The following is an 18,487-nucleotide window of genomic DNA, read 5'->3' as shown; positions in this document are numbered from 1 at the left end:
ACATTTGATTTAGCATGTCTAATACACTGTTTGCTGGAGGTACGATTAGGCTTTTCAGAGAATCACAGCTAACTGGAAAAAGCAAAAGAAAAACATTGGCATTTTTTGGGGTTGGAGTCTCCAGGCAAGATAATCCATCATTGGCCCAAACAGACCTTGGAATGAGCTAATCTATGTGTTGACAATGCCTGCGTATGTTTGTAATCAACAGTACATGAGGGGAAATACAACAGAGTTGCAGAGTTCCAAACCAAAGTCTTATATTTACAGCCAAGCAAATTGTGGCCAGAAGCAGCAGATGCAATTCTCTCTCTCTCTCTCTCTCTCTCTAAAAACAGCCCACTTCTGGGGTGTGCAGCAAATTAAATTTACTGTAGTTAATAGAGTGAGCCTATGCTGCTAAATGTCAATTTCCTGACCAAGTCCTTCCCCTTGGAGAATGATTAGCTAATTTGGGCTGGGATAAATGGGCTAACGCAGGACACACACAGATAAACAGCCACAGTTGGACCCCATGCCAAGCCCTTCCCCTGCTTTACATTTTATTGGCCTTATTATCTCCAGGGAAAATGGGTCCCCCTATGGCCTAAACATATTTTCATTTCTAATAAAAGGCCCTTGCTGGTTGCCTACACGTAGAAACTCCCTCACACACACACGTTCATCCCCCCTCGCAGCCTCCTCCCTCCATTCCCTCGTTTCACAGTCCAATCCATTAAATCGGAGCTCTGCAATTGGCTGGGACAGTTTTCCTGGTGAATTATCAATAGAGTAATTATGCTGCATGTTGGGAGCCGGGCTGAAGCTTATCGCCACTGACCCCCCGGTGCGCGCCAGGATATGATCCCTCAGCACAACCCATTGGGGTAATTATGTGGTCGGGTGTGAAGCTGGATGGTGTGTTACCCTTATCAGTCTGTATTCTATTTCTGTTTTTATTGAAAATTGGACATTAATGGCAGCTACGCGATACCACTAGTGTCAGATAGAGGTGAACGTCTCCAATGTAATCTGACCCCATTTAAATCATTATTCATACTACGCAGTGTGGGGACGAAGAATACATGAACACACACACAAACAAACAAACAAAAAGAGCAATTATCCTCACTGTTCCTTTAACCTTATCCTCCCCATATTCATATTGTTTCTTCGTTCCGCCAACCACCATCCTCTGTTGGCTGGACAAAACAAATGTCCATATTGTATTTGTCCCGTGGCAGAAGACAACACACAGTGATGATGTTCTCAGTGATGCCCTGGGCAGAGTCCCTGTCCATTAGGCCAGTGTGGCGCAGCAGTGATTAATGGCTATGTAACTTTAACCCTATCGCATTTCAGTGGACACTGGTGACAGTGACCCCTTCTCTGACCAGGCTCTTTCTCACCAACAATACACTAAAAGCTAGAGAAGAGTGAGTCATTATGGGACGTAGACATACAGGTGTGTTATGTTTAAAATTACCATCTCAGTTTCCTGGATAGATATAGTACCAATGATAAGGAATATAAATGATTGATCAAAATAATGCGAGTATGATTTTATATTGGAATTGTTTAATTGAAAGTTCTTAGATCTTACCATCATTTTGACTACAGTATGTTAATCTACATGTGTCAATATGGATAGCCTCCAGGCTAGGTGTATTTGTCTTTTGTCATCAATCTTTCTGAAAAGCTGAAATGTGACTCTGTAGTCATCTGTGCATATTCTATTTTAAGCTAAATGGATATCTACTACAGTACTTGTCTAAAACATAGGTGCACAATCCCTATCATTCATTATCTAATCTTTGTAAAATGAGGGTGTAGTCGGCGTACAGTAGTATACCTACATTAAGCCTAAAATATGGACAGAAAATTGCAGTATCATGTTTCAGCCTTTCACAACGGAGAGAGAAATTGTCTATGGAAAAGGACAAATACTGGACCACAAAAGCCAGTGGAACAGAGGCTAGACCAGATGCGTCACAAAATTACAATATGCCTTTAAACAATATTAACTGTGTAATGTTGGATAGACTAGACAGAGATGGTGCCATATACTGTACAATTTGTTAACATGAATAGGTGGCCTAAACTGGCCTAGAAAAATACAATCCAAAATTCATAGCAGTTTTCTGATTAACTTCTTCTAGATACAATGCTTATGTAACTAATAAGTAATAATAAAATGTGTTTACAAATATTTGGTATCTACAATTTATTTTATACTACACAGCCTTGACAAACACACCCCGCTGGTAGGACAGACCTATCAAGTAATGGTAAAACCATAGATTTGAGTATTTTACACACACACACACCAAAAAAGCTTGCCAGACGAGTGTTTCGAGCAATAGACAGATTGAAAAAGAAACGGGCCTATTGAAAGTGAGAAGATCCATATTTGAAGAACTTCATTAATGCGCTGTTCCCCGCCGAGTTATTTCCAGTGACCGAGCACACAGCAGCACTTCATGTTCAAGTTAAAAGTCACTTTTCTTTTTTTCTGCCATTTCAATGTGTCTAAAAGCACCTTGAGTGAGCAATGTGCATTTCCTGCTGCCAAAAGACGTGGAAAACAGCTGTTCCTGCCTGACGCTGCCTGCTGAATGGAATGCAAATATGTTAACCATCCAGAATTTATTACTTTTGAGTGCTCTTCAAACGCAACGGCAGACACAAGTTTAATTTATGATATTCCTCTAATTATGAGAGCTGTTGAAATCATTTCCCAAGCTGCTTCCTCCTTCCAAGCAGCAATATTATCTGTTCCTTCGGTTCACAGTACATGCACACATGCGCGCACACACATGGACTCATAGTCATCCACCATGCACACCCACACAGAAACATAAATACACACACACACTAAATAATACACAAGGAATCACTGCAAAGTAGCTGATTGTGAGCACAATTAACACAGCAAAGACAGAGCATGAAAGATTCACAGAAATGTTTTTTCTCCGTCCCCCTCTGCTTCATAAAAGCAATGTTTAGATTTGTCATAATCTTCAGTTTGCTTTTAATTTAGCAGTCGTCAACACAAACGTCTGCAGTGCCCTGCTATGCTGTGAAGCAGAAATGAGACCCCATGCAGGCCACCCACTCACTACAACCCCCATACACATCCAAACACACACACACGGATACAGCCACAAGCCACAAGGTCAAGTCATTTAGCAGAGTTCAAAGGCCTTCACAGACCCCTCAGATCTATATAAACCTACAACGGCCAGCCAACGATGACGGAAAAGATGACTTTCTGCAGCAAGATGTGGTTTCCATGTGCGTGCATGTGCATGTGTGTATATGGGCATGGCTGTGTGTTGATTACACCGGCGTCTTCATTGGCGCATATGCCCAGTGTCACTCAACCTCCTCATCGCAATCCTAAACTTGGCCGTCTGGTGTGCACCCGCAACCTTTGACCTCCATGCAGCCAAAGCTCGACATGACACCCATTAGCAGCTGGAACCGAGGGGGGCCCTGGCTCAGCCACTCAGCCCAGACACAAGGTCAAGTGAAGGTCACACTCAGACTAGGTGCTAACTTGCCAACTCGCTCACAGCCACTCACGCAATCGAAACCCACTTTTTCCCTCCTTCCATCCATCACGGCCCCGAATAATTAGTTATGCCGAGTTAGGAGAGAGTTGTTTTGGTTGTCGTAGCCTCCATCTGTAAGAGGGTGGAAAGCAGTGAGGGAGAAAAAGCTGATGGACTGCAGGAGCGAGTGCAGACTAGACAAGAGAGACAATGGGTGAACAACAGCAGGAGGCTATGGAGGGAGAAGTAACTAAGAAGAAAAAAAAAAGTTATATAAAATTAGGGAGTCAAGAACAACCAGGGTAACAAAAAAGAGGGAGAATGAAAAAGAAAAGGAAAAAAACGATTGGGACTTATGGAGAGGACAGAGGAGACAGCCGTGCTTCACATCAAGCTGGCTCCAATTAGCAGGTGTGCTCTCAGACCCTCTCTCTCTCTGGTCAGGGAAGATGTATTTTTCTGCCTTTTATACGCATGTATTTATGAAGTGGTAGGAGATCTGAGGGCCCTTAGCATAACAGCCTTTTATTGTTTAAATGTGGACTGCTCGGCCCCGTGTGCTTAAGTGATTTAGGAACCTCACAACTCCGGTATAAGAAAAATCATAAACGCTGAGACAAACCATGTGGGTAGACTGTAAAAGGCACCAAGGAACGGGCCGACAAAAAGCAGACACGCATTCCACTACTAAAGGGAAACTACACTTAATTAAACACCCAAGACACAACTGGAACAGAGCCCTGTAAAAAACTATTAGTTTCCCCTCTTCAGTGAAATAACATAAAGTTGTCTTCTGGCAGAACAGAGGCTTGTCTCATGAAGAAGTTTCTAAAAAGTTTTTTTAGAACTGCCCTCGAGACAGAACAAGAAGGAGAGAGAGAAAAGACACAAACGGAGAAAGAGAGATCAAGAAATGAAAAGAAAGCACTCCACCCTGTGCCACCTTTTCTGACCACCACTCTTATGGAAAAACTCTGCATAGATGCGTTATGCATTATGGGATGACGATATATTGGAAGCTGCATACAGCTTTCACATCACAATTTTTTCTTCTCTTATCTCTACAACATGTTATTGCTGATGCAGCCACGGTCACACTCTTTTTTTTTTTTTATAATTTAATTTAATTCTTTATATTTTATGTATTTTATATGTCTGTATTTCATTAAATCAAAACACTTAATCTTTCGCACGAATAGCTGATTTGATTTGCTATGTGCTATTGACAGCAGGATCCAAATGATGTCACACGTTACAGTGATGGCATAAATGTCACTCATTACACATCTGCAGTAGCACATGAGAGACGGGGAGCACTCTTTGTTATGCCACTTTTTCTGAGTGTCAATATCCCACAGAGTTTACAGAGAAATCTGGCAAACTTCCACTCCAACAAAACTATTACATTTTCCCGGCTTTGATTTCAAGCCAAAATTGCGACCAGTCAGCCAGTCACAGAAGTGTTCTGCTCTTTGTTCAGCCAATCATACGACAGTTGGCCACGTATCGTTTGGGCGATCCATCTATCTACACTTCCTCCTCATGTCCTCGACTCTGCCAAAACCCAAATGGATAGACAGAACAAAAAAAGGAAGACAAATTTCAAGTAGAAAAACTCATGCGCATGCTGAGAAAGTGTTTCATTACTTTTAAAAAAGATTGTCAAGGTTTCAGTCAAGGCGCACATGATCCTGGTTTCATTCCTCTGCCATTCTCTCTCATTTTTCTCTTCTTTTTCTACAAATAAATTGCTAAACGTGTGAGTGGAACCACATGCTTGTGCGTTTGTGTGGTTCCTTTGCTTGTCCGAAGTGAACTGACAAGTGCAGGCAGTGGTTCCATTAACTGGCAATTTGCTCTCAAGTTGTCCGGGAGGGAGAGAAGGAATAAAGGAGTGTTTTTTGGCAGGACAACGCACATGGCTCTGCTTAGGACGAGTTAAGTGAGGTGCTTGCACACATAATCCTAGGCCATCATTCAACACTCTCGTAATGCATACACTCTCAAACATGCAAGGATCTTACGTGTGGATATGACAGTTTAAATGGAGATCAATGCCTCAAATAATGAAAATGTGAATCTATTGTAAACATGCACATATTTACTTAATAAACCCATTGATAAATGTGTGCTAAAAAGTCAACGCTAAGTGTCAGTCCGCACACGCTTCTTCTGAGTCCAAGAGAACTATGGTGTCCATATGGTTTGAGCCAGAGCATGAGTAGAGTACAAGGTAAGCACGCCTGACTGAGGTTTGTCCATGCATGCTCTCTGAGCATGGGTCTCTACGGACTGGCTCAAAACCTGGCCACTGAATCACACACAGCACATAAAGATACCTCCCTCCCTCTGTGTGTGTAGCATGTTTTAGAGTGAAAAGAAGAACTGTGGACAGACGGTGGCGTTTATCAGTGCATAAATTAAGAGCAGAAGCTGTTAATTAGAAGGGGGAAAATAAGCAAACATAAAATAAAACTTTGCTAAGCGGCTACTTGGCAAGGTGACCTCCGAGTGCACCACTGTCATTCTAGGAGCTGCTGTCCTGCTGGGCGAGTGGCACAGGGGGGAAATGTGCAGGTCTGGCTAGGAGCAGCAGGCAACTGGTAGAGAGTCTCTCTCTCTCTCTCTCTCTCTCTCTCTCTCTCTCTCTCTCTCTCTCTCTCTCTCTGTCCCTCTCTCTCTCTCTCTCTCTCTCTCTCCCTCCCTCCCTCCCCGCCCAGAGCGTTATTAGACCCAGGGCTCCGCTGCAGCTCCAAACAGCTCAATGACAACACACAGGGCCTGCCAATTAGAAATAATTAGACAGTCATTTCAGTGGCAAGTCTTTTTAAGTGCATATATAACAACGCAACGATGCTTATTAGCCGGCCTGAGCCGGCGAGGACCAGGGCCTCAAACGCTTTGGCGCTGGAGAAAATAATTATGCCAGTGATCACAAAGCGAGCTGCACATCTCTGTACTTCACCTCCACGCGTTTCAAAAATCCACTTCATTAGCTCCCGTAATTAATCCTCCATTAATTGCAGGAAAAGCCCAGTTTACCTCCCTTCGTTTCTAATTATCATCTTATAAATAGTTATGGTTCTAATTAATGTGTTCATTAGGCAGGATATTTCTCTCAAAGCCTCGCTGGGAGCCAAAGGTCCGGCTCGGCTCTCTCTGAAGCCTAACCAGCCAGAAGGTGAGGCCATCCTGCCTGCATTTGCTTTTATTTTACTACATTCAACCTCCTAATTGGCATTTAAAACCCAATTTGGAAGAACTTCAAGAAGCTTAAATAGGAGAGAGAGACAGAGAGAAGGCAGGAAGGAAAGAGAGAGAGAGATGCATTTTGTGTTCATTTTCCTATGCCAGAACTAAAAGTGTTTCTGTCTCCGTCTTTCTCTTGGTCTGGCCAGACGGATGAGGCCTTTCACGGTCATGAAGTGAACACAATGAGGGCTGATTGCATATATTAGTCTTTGGCATTATAGAGGCATATTTGCAAAACATTGCAAGTGTGTCTCTAAAGAAATTACAGTGGGAGTGTCATACTTCTACTGGGTTTCACTCATCAAACAGCCACATTTTGTCTTTCGTATATAAAGTCTGCTCTCTGTGATACTTAAATGAATCACAAAGATTTGTGCTCAAACAGCTTTCAAAAAGGAAAATTACTCAGCGCTCTGAATGATTAGAGCTGTAAGCTTTAAAAAAAAACTTAATGCCTTTTTTTGGTCAACTTTTGTTAAATTCCAAAACTTTAGAATTTATACTGTAATAAGAATTTATTAGAGAGTTATGTTGGAGAAACAGTGAATCATGCCTGAGCACTGGATACAATTATGTTTATTGCAATAATATTAATAATAATAATTCACTACTACACATCTCATTATCTGTGTCTTTCATTTTTATGTATAAGTCATTACATTAAATGTTACTTGTAAGCAAGTGTTTCTATCTCTCTTGAGTACCAGTATAACACTATGAGTGGCATGATAAAGCATGTTATGAATACAAATAAACAATCATTTCTTTTAATTTGTTTGTTTTACCAACATGTTAAATGCTAATAACTCCAGAGTTTACGGACCTTTTCACAGAAAACAGGTTTTAGCTTCCCACCTCCACACTCAAAAATAAAGACACAGATAACTAGAAAAGAAAAGCTGTTACCTTTAATTAGACACTATTCAGATTCTCTTCATCTTGATAGTGATTAAGAGCTACAGTATGTGCATTTAACAACCTACTAATTTAACCAGTTACGTCATCTGGATGAGCAGGTAGGAAAATATGCACCGGTGATTTTACATGCCTTTGATGTCTTCAGAAAAAGCTGTTTGGATGTATCATTCAAAATGCAAGTATAGTAATCCATGTTTTCCCTATTATTACCAAATTTGGATAAATTACTAAATGTAAGAGTTATGGTAAATACAGAATTACTTTTTTTTACGACTAGATTAATGAGAAGGATGACCTCTGAAGTGTGAATGTTCTTTCCTATTTTTTAATATCACTATCTGATGTAAACACAAAATCAGTGCGCTTGGGTCATTTCTGACGCACTGATTGGGCAGCTGATGCCCGAGAGATTCTTCCTTCATACAATGTCTAAAAGCACAACAACTACCTTTCCAGTCAAGGCTACAACATAACCGGCTTTATGTGTCATAACTCCCTTTAACAGGTGGAAAAAAGAGAAAGGGGACAACTCTTTGATGTTAAACTAGTCTTTGTTTGGGACCATCAGACTAACTCCCTCATCTAATCATCTATGTGAGAGGACTGGTGTGATGCCTTTTGTGAGGTGTGTGTGTGTGTGTGTGTGTGTGTGTGTGTGTGTGTGTGTGTGTGTGTGTGTGTGGACTCTACAGCTAGGTTGCTACCCATGGGAGTGGGCTAGTGTGTTGTGAGCCTGCAGGATGGAGGAGTGGGGTGGGGGGAGGACGGCTTGGCAGAAGTGAGGGGTGAGAAAGGGGGGGCTTTCCTCTGGCGGTAGAGGGGAACACTGCTTGCGGCGAGGCGCGGATGAAAGAGGCTGTCTGTGTCAGTCACTTATTCCTCCCTTTGGTAAATAAAGGTTTCTGACAACAAAGCCGAGCAGCGCTTGACTGGCCTTTACAGCAGATAAATAAAAAAGACAACACAGAGAAAGACAGTAAGAGAGAGAGAGAAAGGAAAAGAGAGAAACACAACATCAAACGCGTTCAGATCTCACGACTGGAAGCATGTTGATTTTTATGGAGTAGAGAAGACGCAGCCGAACTAAACCAGGTTATCTATCAGTTTAAATCAACACTTTGCAAGTCCGGTAATAGGGGAAGAAGGAAGAAAGGGCTGAATGTCATCCTGTGGAAGGGGGGAGAAGAAAAGATGTTGAGAGTCCATGGGATAACAGACAGATGGATGAAAAACAGCCAGGAGCCTCCTCCTAAATTCCAGTATACGTCTAGACTAACGTGAGAGCCCTTTAAAACAGTGAGAACACCATGTGAGATACTGCAACGTAAAGAAGAAAAAAGGATTTAGGGTTTGTTTGCATTCTTCCTCATCTTATTTCCTATCCATCAGCACAACCATTCATGCCTTATGGTTCTCGCATAATAGCAAGATCTCAGCGGTTTGTTGAGGAAACCAGATTTCACTTGTCATGTTCTCAAAACACACTCAGGGCTGCTTCCCTTATGAAGCCAGCGACACCCAAAACCACCTGCTACATCACACAGAGTCTAACCTGTGTGAATTAATAAATGTTGGACACAAATGCGCAACAATTTCCACCCTGTCACCTGAAAGGGGAATTGCTGATCCAGGTGCAATGAAAAGCTGAGAGGCCACACTGCTCACCCACAATAAAGTCGCTGATTTTTCTCACCCCACCTCGGTCTTGCACTCGACTGCCCTACCTTCGTTTTCCTCCCCCTCAAAGACCTTTTCACTCCTCCCTTCAGTTCTTCTCCTCACCTCAGCCCTCCCCGTTACCAAGCCGCCTGGGTGACCTTGCGCGCGCTCTGTGTCGATACTAGGCAGGAAAACCTATCTAGCAGATGTACGACACCTCATCTCATACAGGGGGAAATTGCTGTGTGAAATAAATCGCTCAACCCCTGCACGCACACATGCACACACACACACACACACACACACACACACATGCACACACACATGCACACACACATGCACACACACACACACACGCACGCAGTCCAGTGCAGAAAGCAGAGCTCATGTCATGGAAACTAAAACATCTAGATTACCTTGTTCCAGCAAGACATGACAGGGTGGCCTAGTGGTTGACTGTCTCATAACCAGAAGACCAAGGCAATGATACTAGCTAGATCATCCTATGTTTCATGTCAACCTTAATGCAGGAGACCAGATCTGGGATCTGGCTTATGCACAACATGTCCTTTTAACTTCTGTATTACACTCAAACACTGCAATAACGTCTCGTGTAATGCTATAAATGTACGTTTTCAGAAAGTCATCCACAATGAATAATAACTATTGATTTTTGCACCACAAAAACCTTTACGTCACAACTTTAGCTTTGACTTGGACAGCAGTCATACAAACGAAAGCCACTTTTTACTTTTTAAAATGCTGCCCCTGACTGTCTGTCTTGGCCTAGTCTCGCTTTGCCAGACCTTCCTCCAGGAGGGTTTGGCTAGCCCACACAGCATTCCGGGATGGGAGAGGATGGTTTATTGGCAAATCTTAAAATCAATCAAAATGGTCCTGGGCCACCACATTTTGGTGGAACGTGTGTACGTTCAAAGGTTGTTTTAGTCGTGCAACAGAAAACTCAGATTGGACAGATAGTCTAGCTAGCTGTCTGGATTTACCCTGCAGAGATCTGAGAAAAGGTTAACCATAGTCCTCATAAATCGACCAGAGTTTAAAATGGCAACAAAAAGGAAGCCCAAGGTAATGGATATCCGCCCTAAATGAGTGAAATCCGGCAGAATTTCCGTCGGCAATGGAGCAATCCCAGAAGTGGAACGTAAGGATATAAACTAGTCTTGGACCAACCCACAGTACTTTCCCCTTGCTCTAACTAAGCACCAGTTCTGAATTCATCCGGCCTCTGTGGCTCCAGGATGGTGGAGATTATCCTGACTCTGGTCTGCTATCCTAGCATGGTGGGTGGTGCGTTTAGCTTGCTATCTACTGTATCTCCTCTAGGGGAGAGACAGATAATTAGAGAACTCATTCTGCTTAGAGTCATGACAGCAGCCCAGTGATGAAGACGCTTCAGTTTAGCGGGGCTAAACCCTGACGCTAGCACTCTGCCCTGCTAACTCAACACACCCCTGAAATATTAATAAGGAAAATGTAAGCATTTGTGTGTGTGCCTTGCAGTTTATGCTCACCTATGTTAGTGCATGCACACATGAGTGAATATGCACCAATGAATGAAATGCTCAGCTTCTCTTTGACGGGTCAAGTGGTGGATTTGTCGCACCTGCCATTCCTCCGTGTGTTCTAACAGTGCCTCTGAAGCGAACTGTTAAGTGAATGAAGGACTGACAGAATGACTGACTGACTGAGCCACACACATTTAACCCCTGCTGTGGACGCCCATAAAAGCGCAGCACTACACCGCTACGCCCAGCTCACCTAAAGACGTGCCTGTGATCCGGCTGTGATGAGAGGCTGTGTAGTCTTTGTTGGACTGGGTACACATCAGATCACTTTATGCTGCTGCTGCCATGCTCCACTCTGTTCTCCCCCAGTGGACTAAGTCCTGACACCCCCCTGAACGTGAACATGCATTCACGCAAATCTGCACATACATGCATACGCTTAATCAACCTCACACAGGCAGGCAGACACACGCACACACACACAGATATGCCTGCTCACATCAAAGAGAATAAACATTAATGGCAAATAGGTAATCTGCTCCTCTTGTCTGTTTTACATTTCAGGGCAAGATTGACTGCCTCTGGGGAACCTGGCCCTTCTCTGATTGAGGGCAGGGGAAAAAAGGAGAATGAAAGTAGAGAAGGAGGAGGCCACGATAGATGGTAAACACATGACAGAGCATTATTCTTATTTCATGTACCCCTTTATTTTTTATTTATACATGCGAGATAGAAAAGAAGGTAATAAAATCCCCTCCCTTCAACCCACGATGGCCCCACTATGGTCCTAATCTTCTCCCCTGCAATATTCTGATGCAGACATTATTATTCTCATTTCTTCTGAATAATATCCCTCTCTCTCGAGCCTATCTGTTCTCTCTACCGGTGCTCGCTTTTGTCTCTCCTCCTCATTTTCCTCCTTCAGGATCTTCTCCGCACTCTCCCTCTCCTGCACTAACTCAACCTATTCCCTCCACACTTTTCCATTCTCTTCCAACTTCTCGTCTCTCCAGTCAGTGCACTCGGCCTCTTCTTGCTTCTGTCTTTCATATTGTGAAGGTGATGCCGGGTTGGCGTGGCTGGGGAGCAGCACCTTATATCCTATCTGCGTATCAATCATGAGGTCCTGTCCACTCAATCCTCCTCTGATCCATCAGCCAGCCTCTCCGCCAGCCAAACACAGGCAGCCGCAGCCACACACACACACACACACACACTAATGGCAGTCAGGGCACAACAACCTGCTTTTGTTTCACAAACACAGTGGATACAGAACGTGCAGTATCCCTCGACAATGCTGTACAGGACTATAATCCTACTACTAAGGAGCACACATGTGGTCACCAACGACTGCCATGAAATAACTGCATAAATTCATCACCAATGCCACCATTTTGCACATCCCCACCGCCAACACCACCTCCACCTCGTAACACCCCACCATGTACTCCCACCAACACCAGCCCTACCCACCTGCTCCTCGCTCACCGCTAAGCCGATTACACAACGCAACACTCCTAATCACAGCACAGCGTTTGTAAACACCGATGTCATCGACTGCAGTTCTAAATCTCCCAAATCCCCTCTACCCTTCATCTAACACCACACCAGTAATGCCATTTGCAACTGATGTTTTAATCACCAGTGCAGCTGTGAGTGACTGCCACTGTACCACAGAGAGAAGGGCGACAATGTGTGAAAACTGTTTGGACAAATTCTCTCCAGAAATGGTTTCAGTTCACAGTGCAACACGGAAATGTGTTCCTTGCTCTGAAGCCACAAAAATGTTTTGTGATTAGGTTGGAGAGCTGAAGTGTAGTGTCTCCTTATGAGACCATCAACCACTCTTATGTCAAAACGTCTCTGTTGCATCATCAATTCATCCTGACAGCTTTATAATGAAGAGATAAAAACATTTTTTTCTTTGTGATTAAAATGATCTCTGCTCTCACCCCACAGCCATACACAAGTAAACAATGGGTCTTGCTTGCGCATAAATTATGACAACCTTTTCTTTAATTGTGCATCTGTGCATGTTTTTATATATGTGTGTGTGTGTGTGTGTGTGTGTGTGTGTGTGTGTGTGTGGGATTTAAAAACAGCACAGTTTACTGGTTCATTAGCACCAGATTAGCTATGCTAATGACATGGACCACCACACACAGAGATGTTGCCTTTATGTTTCTGAAAGGGATACACGACTGACTATGACTGTGTGTGTGTGTGTGTGTGTGTGTGTGTGTGTGTGTGTGTGTGTGTGTGTGTGTGTGCGTGCGTGCGGTGCAGGTGTGTACACATAAGTCTTGCATGAATAAGTTATTCCCTTGCAAAAACAAGTCAGCTACACCAATAATAATCATAATTCAACAAAGTATGTATGGGTAATGATGTTTTAATTGCATTAATGAGTGAAAGGAGAGCTGCTGCCAGAAGAGATTTGGGAAGGATTGGACTGGTGTTGCAATATGACCTGCTGTCTCTGCGGGTCTCGGTTTCATTAATACTTGCACAGTAAGACAGATAGTCAGGGCAAACAGACACGAGTACATGCGCACGCAACGGACTAAACCAGACCTAAAACGCAAGTTTCCATGTGGCTCCATCTGATGACATAAGACATAAATACGAAATGATGTGTTTGTTGACACTGAAGTAAACTTCCAAATGTCTTATTGCTTTTTTAATAAGAAAAGCCTGCAATGGTTTTTCCACATACTGATTTGTAATACAAACACCCAAAGAGCGCTTCAAGGCACTTTTTTTTTGCTACTCCTAAATGACGTAACCATCGCTCATCACTCCTTCTATTTAAGTATTATATACTTTATCTTCAGTATAAATAAAACATATTGGTTTCTATTTTATATATATCTATATTTTTATCTTCTATTTTGTTTCATTTTACTCTTCTTTTTTTTAAATAGTAGTTAAATACATACAACATACAAGAATTATCATTATTAATATTATAGTATTATTAAGCACTACTACTAATACAATTCTGAAGAAAATATTGCAAATGCAATAATCCAGAAACTTTCTTCAAGATTAATCTAAACAAGATTGTCAGTAAAATTACAATACTTTGGGTTCTATGGTTAGACTATGGCTAGCGTGCGTGCGAGAGAGATGGTGTTACCTCCTGTCTCGACTGTGTGACCTGTGTGAGCGGTGGCTCCTCCCTTTGTCTCTCTCTAAGCTGCGACTCCTCCTCCTGCGAGACGAACTGTGGGATGAGCTGCTGCTGGAACGTCTTCTTCTCCTGGAGCACACAGACCAAAAACACACAAACTCACTTCCATTATTGGCAGGATCCTTAAAACAAAACAGCAATCAGACAGCAGGGTTGTGGACAATTAATCATTTTCTGATGCGGCAACAGTGAAATATGTGAATTTGTTCTTAATCCCCAGTGTGATGAAAAAATGTGGTTCTCAAAATCGCTGAGTATACATGTCTTGTTTTACTATCTATAAAACAAACCTACAACACCAAAATCAAACACTTCCCATATCAGCTCCCTCTCCTCCCTTTACCCTTATGCTCCACTCTGTCACGACAAGCACAATTTCAACTTTATCTGAAATGATTTCCTCTCCTGCATAAGTGAATGCTGTATTCCTAATTTGTTTTGCTGTTTAGTTCGAGAGCAAATATGTCCTTTTGCATTAGGGAACACGCTCTTCTACGTCCAAGAGCAGCAGAGCCATGCAGGCTGCCCTACAGTTCCTCCACAGGGGCCCTTTGGTGCTCTGCTGCCCTTTAATGTGGCTACAGCAGTTTGTGTAGCGTCTGCTTCCCAAACATCATTCACACCGCGTTCCTATTGATATCATGTAGCAGGAGGCATTCATGGGGATGAATGTAAATGCAGAAACCCCCCTATTCTTCTGCGCAAACAGTTTGAGAAATATTCATTATTTAAAATCTCGTCTTTTCTTTCACCAAAGCCAAAAATATCCAAATTCTTTTAGCACACACAAAAAACAAACACATACGCGGTCCTATGGGAGCAAAGCAAGATGGAGGGGAAGAGAAGAAAAAGGAAAGCAATTCAAATAACACAGAGGCTGAACTATCAAATCAGATTTGTACCACTTAGAGCAGCGCAGTAAAGATTAGTATTCCAAAAGGCTGGATCCCATGAGCGGGGCCTTATGAAATAACTTCCACAGCCCTCTTACAACCACTTCACACATTACACAGAAGAAACACACAGTAGTGAGCGGAGGGTTTTTGGAAGGTGGCATTAGCGCACACATTTCCTCAGAAGCCTGCGCGAATGTAACGTAATAAAAACATAATGGCTCAAACACTTAGGAGTGGGAAGCGCTGGTTAACACAGAAGCTTTTTCACATGAATGCAACACCTAGCAAGTCCACTCACACACACTTTTTCCCTGTGTTGCTCGCTCTTTGTATGTCACACAGCCATATAGCCATTAACACAGCCACTCTCTACATACATGTTAATTATGTGGTCATGACGTCACCGGCCGAGAGCATAAGCACCCTTCTGTTTTACCACATATGAGGTCTCTTTACACGGTTTGTATGTTTACAGGTTGAACCCACACACAAGGTCTTGGTTAATTGATCAAAACGTATGGCTAATAGATGAGGGACTGTGGTCCCAGGGATTACACTACCCACCCAGCCCCATCCCGTACAGGCAGGCAATGACTTCCAATCAGCAGTAATGGACCTTGACCAAGCCTCATAAATAATTACCATCAACTGGCCTTGTCTGAACAGCCACACACAGCCAGTGGCAGCTGTGGCTGGATGGAGGAGGCCAGGTACAGCCCCTAACCATTTGTTAAGATGTCGGATTTTTAATGAACCTCCCCCTTCCTCTGTAACTGCTAAAAAACTAAGTGTGGTATTTTGAAAACATAAGGAGAAGCTTATACAACAGGTATAAGCTAGTAACCTTCAGATTGTGTTTATGTTATGAGACTAGACACAAAATGAGCCATCTAAAACAGCCACGTCTACCTTAATATTTTTTAGCTACGTTTCATCTCTAAAATGGCCTCTAGCCACAACACAAAAGTAAAAGTAATACTTTTTATAATAGTGATCATATTCATTCTTTTTGTGGAACTCATATGACCAAATAAAATAGTGCGGACTCAATCAAAAGAATCAATCTAAGTTAAATTTCATATCTGGGTCCTTAGCATTGCAGTGTCCTTATCTGGCATTCATTGTAAACAGTGCAAGCGTCCTTCACTGTACATCTTCTCATTTGAATCCTCAGTGATAATAAATATTCCATCCTGAAAGGTGTCTTCAATAATCCTGAGCAAGGACCAAAACTAACAATACCAGACAGCATTCTTAGACCACATTAAAAAATGAAAAACTGTAATTTTACAGGTTTACATACCAAACAAACTTTTCTACAATCTTTTTTTTAATGATCTCCATGTTTTAAATTAAGTTACTGCATGACATGTTGAGGAAAACACTGAATTATATAAAAATAAATATATAAAAATATATAGGGTTTACCCTAAGGATGCACAAATAGGTGGTGAAGCCATAGCAAAACCATACCCATTATTTTCCATAGAAGTAGTTATTTTCCCATCTAAAATATAAACACAACATAAATGCCAATTCTACAATAGGCCTTTTTCAACAGAAGACATTTTGACATTTCACAGTAGAATAAAGCACAAGTGTAAATAATAAAATAAATGATGGTTGAATTCCATTTAACTGCTTTAGCTTCGGGGTCTTGGTATTGTGCATGAGGGCTCACTGTCTTGAATAGAACATAACTTAAACTTCAATAGAACAGATTCCGTTACAGTTATTACATCTGTGTGCTTCCAACTATGTTTCTACTGGGAAAAAGGCATATCAGACAAATATTGGCAGATATAGACCTATACTGATAATGTGTTTTGATAGCAGCTAGTAGATTGGTGCGAAATCCACTATAATTATCAACTGGCTTGTCGTTTCAATAAAATTAAATTCTAATGAGCTGTAATAAGAAAGAAAGCCACATGTGGTACAATGAGCCAACCTAATAAATGAAGAAAAGCACAAACAATATTTTCATCCTTTGATTTACTTCTGCAACCACAGAGAAGATGAGTCAGGAACTGTGCTTTCTGGGAAACATGCAGCATCAGCACCCGAGCAGCAGCAGCAGGAGCAGCAGGAGAAGCCTCCCGAGATAAAACACAGTCGGTCTTGCTCAAGGACACTTCAGCACGACAGGCAACTTCTCAGTCCTCATCCTTTCTACCTCTTATCAGAGAAGAAAAGCTTGTTATGCACTCTCACCTTCTGTCTTTTTCCTTATCTCTGGAGCGAGAACGGCTCCGGCGACTGGACCTTCGACTCCGGCTGCTGGCCACCTTGCTGTTGGAGGATGAAGAGGAAGAAGAGGAGGAGGAGGAGGATGACCGGCGACGCTGTTTTCTCTTCCTCCTGCTCCGACTGTCATCCTCACTATCAGACGAGCGCCGACCCATGCTGGCTGACTGTCTGGCAAAACACACAGAGTAGTGTTACTGTTCAAGCTCTCTCAGTCACTGACAACGTTTAGCAACAATTTGGTACGAATGTAAACCTACAGCATCGACGTGAACACACTCTACAATTTACCAAAGCCAATAGTACATTTCTCTAACGTTACATACTTAGCTATGCACAACATCATGTATTATTAATGCAGCTACTTTAACAGAGGTAGCTAGCTACTATAACATGTAGCTTAGCTTATCAAATACATGGAGGAAACTAACAGTTACGTAATATAAATCACCGTTACAGCTCTAACAACACTGTTGTCGCACATGCCTTAATATCAAATAGATAGATTAAAGATCACTGTTTTCTTTGGAGGCTAGCTAGCAGGCTAACTCTGCTAACTCCACTAACGTTTGGCTGTAATTAGATCTTGTTCGGCCTTCTAGCCGCTTAACAGTAATCATGTCACACACTGCAGTCAGTAAACGTTACACGAAGGACGAAAATGTAGCAAAATAAATGAGAAGATACCTTGAAATGAAAATCCCGCTCCTCACCTTTAAATCGTTGTGAAGCACCACAACTCAGCCATGCACTGCTAAAGAGACTCTACTCGTCAAACCGGAAAGCATCGATCGAGTCCAGACAGAATAATCAAACAAAGAGCAATCGATTGAGGGACTGCGCTCATCCATGGATGTAGGCTATTATAAAACGCTCTCATCTGGTATCATCCTAGATTTGAATTAGGTATCCATGATTTTCCCTAACTGATGTCTTCAGCCTCAAATGAGCCCTAAATACTGCAGTATTTTTTTTTGTTGTTGTTGCCACTTTGTAATAAAAAAAAATAATATAGGCCTACATATTAATAATAAAAGCCAACACTGACAGGTTGGTAGCTATTCTTTAGATGTTTAAGGGTGCATTTTGATTCAGTGAACATAGGCCTCAGGTAAAGAAGTGTATTTTCATTAATGGCTGAAGTAAGCTATTTAGGATGGCTAGGTTAGCTTGGCTTATATGTTGGCTTATTACAGCGTGGCCGCTTTTGACACTGAATCTTTCACAAATTTAGAAGCAGGCCTAGGCCTAGCCTATGAGGTC

The 18,487-nt window shown here is 42.3% G+C and overlaps 1 protein-coding gene across 2 annotated transcripts in view; it reads right to left on the bottom strand.

Annotated features, from left to right (window-relative positions):
* The window catches only part of rsrc1 (arginine/serine-rich coiled-coil 1), a 127,136-nt gene extending 109,118 nt beyond the window's left edge, over positions 1–18,018 (bottom strand). The window contains exons 1-3 of one of the 2 annotated variants that reach the window (XM_078246206.1): positions 17,938–18,018; positions 17,192–17,395; positions 14,028–14,150 (exon numbers count right to left, since the gene is read on the bottom strand). In XM_078246206.1, the coding sequence (XP_078102332.1) occupies positions 14,028–14,150; positions 17,192–17,382 (314 nt within the window). In that variant the 5' untranslated portion in view covers positions 17,383–17,395; positions 17,938–18,018. Of the gene's footprint in view, positions 1–14,027; positions 14,151–17,191; positions 17,396–17,911 lie in introns of both variants that reach the window. The other variant, XM_078246205.1, reaches the window with a different exon arrangement.
* Between the last annotated feature and the right edge of the window lie 469 nt (positions 18,019–18,487).

Source organism: Sander vitreus, chromosome 3 (assembly GCF_031162955.1).
Source record: "Sander vitreus isolate 19-12246 chromosome 3, sanVit1, whole genome shotgun sequence".
In the NCBI taxonomy this organism is placed as follows: domain Eukaryota; kingdom Metazoa; phylum Chordata; class Actinopteri; order Perciformes; family Percidae; genus Sander; species Sander vitreus.
The sequence above is the reverse complement of the archived record's forward strand: the minus strand, read 5'-3'. Positions and strand labels throughout refer to the sequence as shown.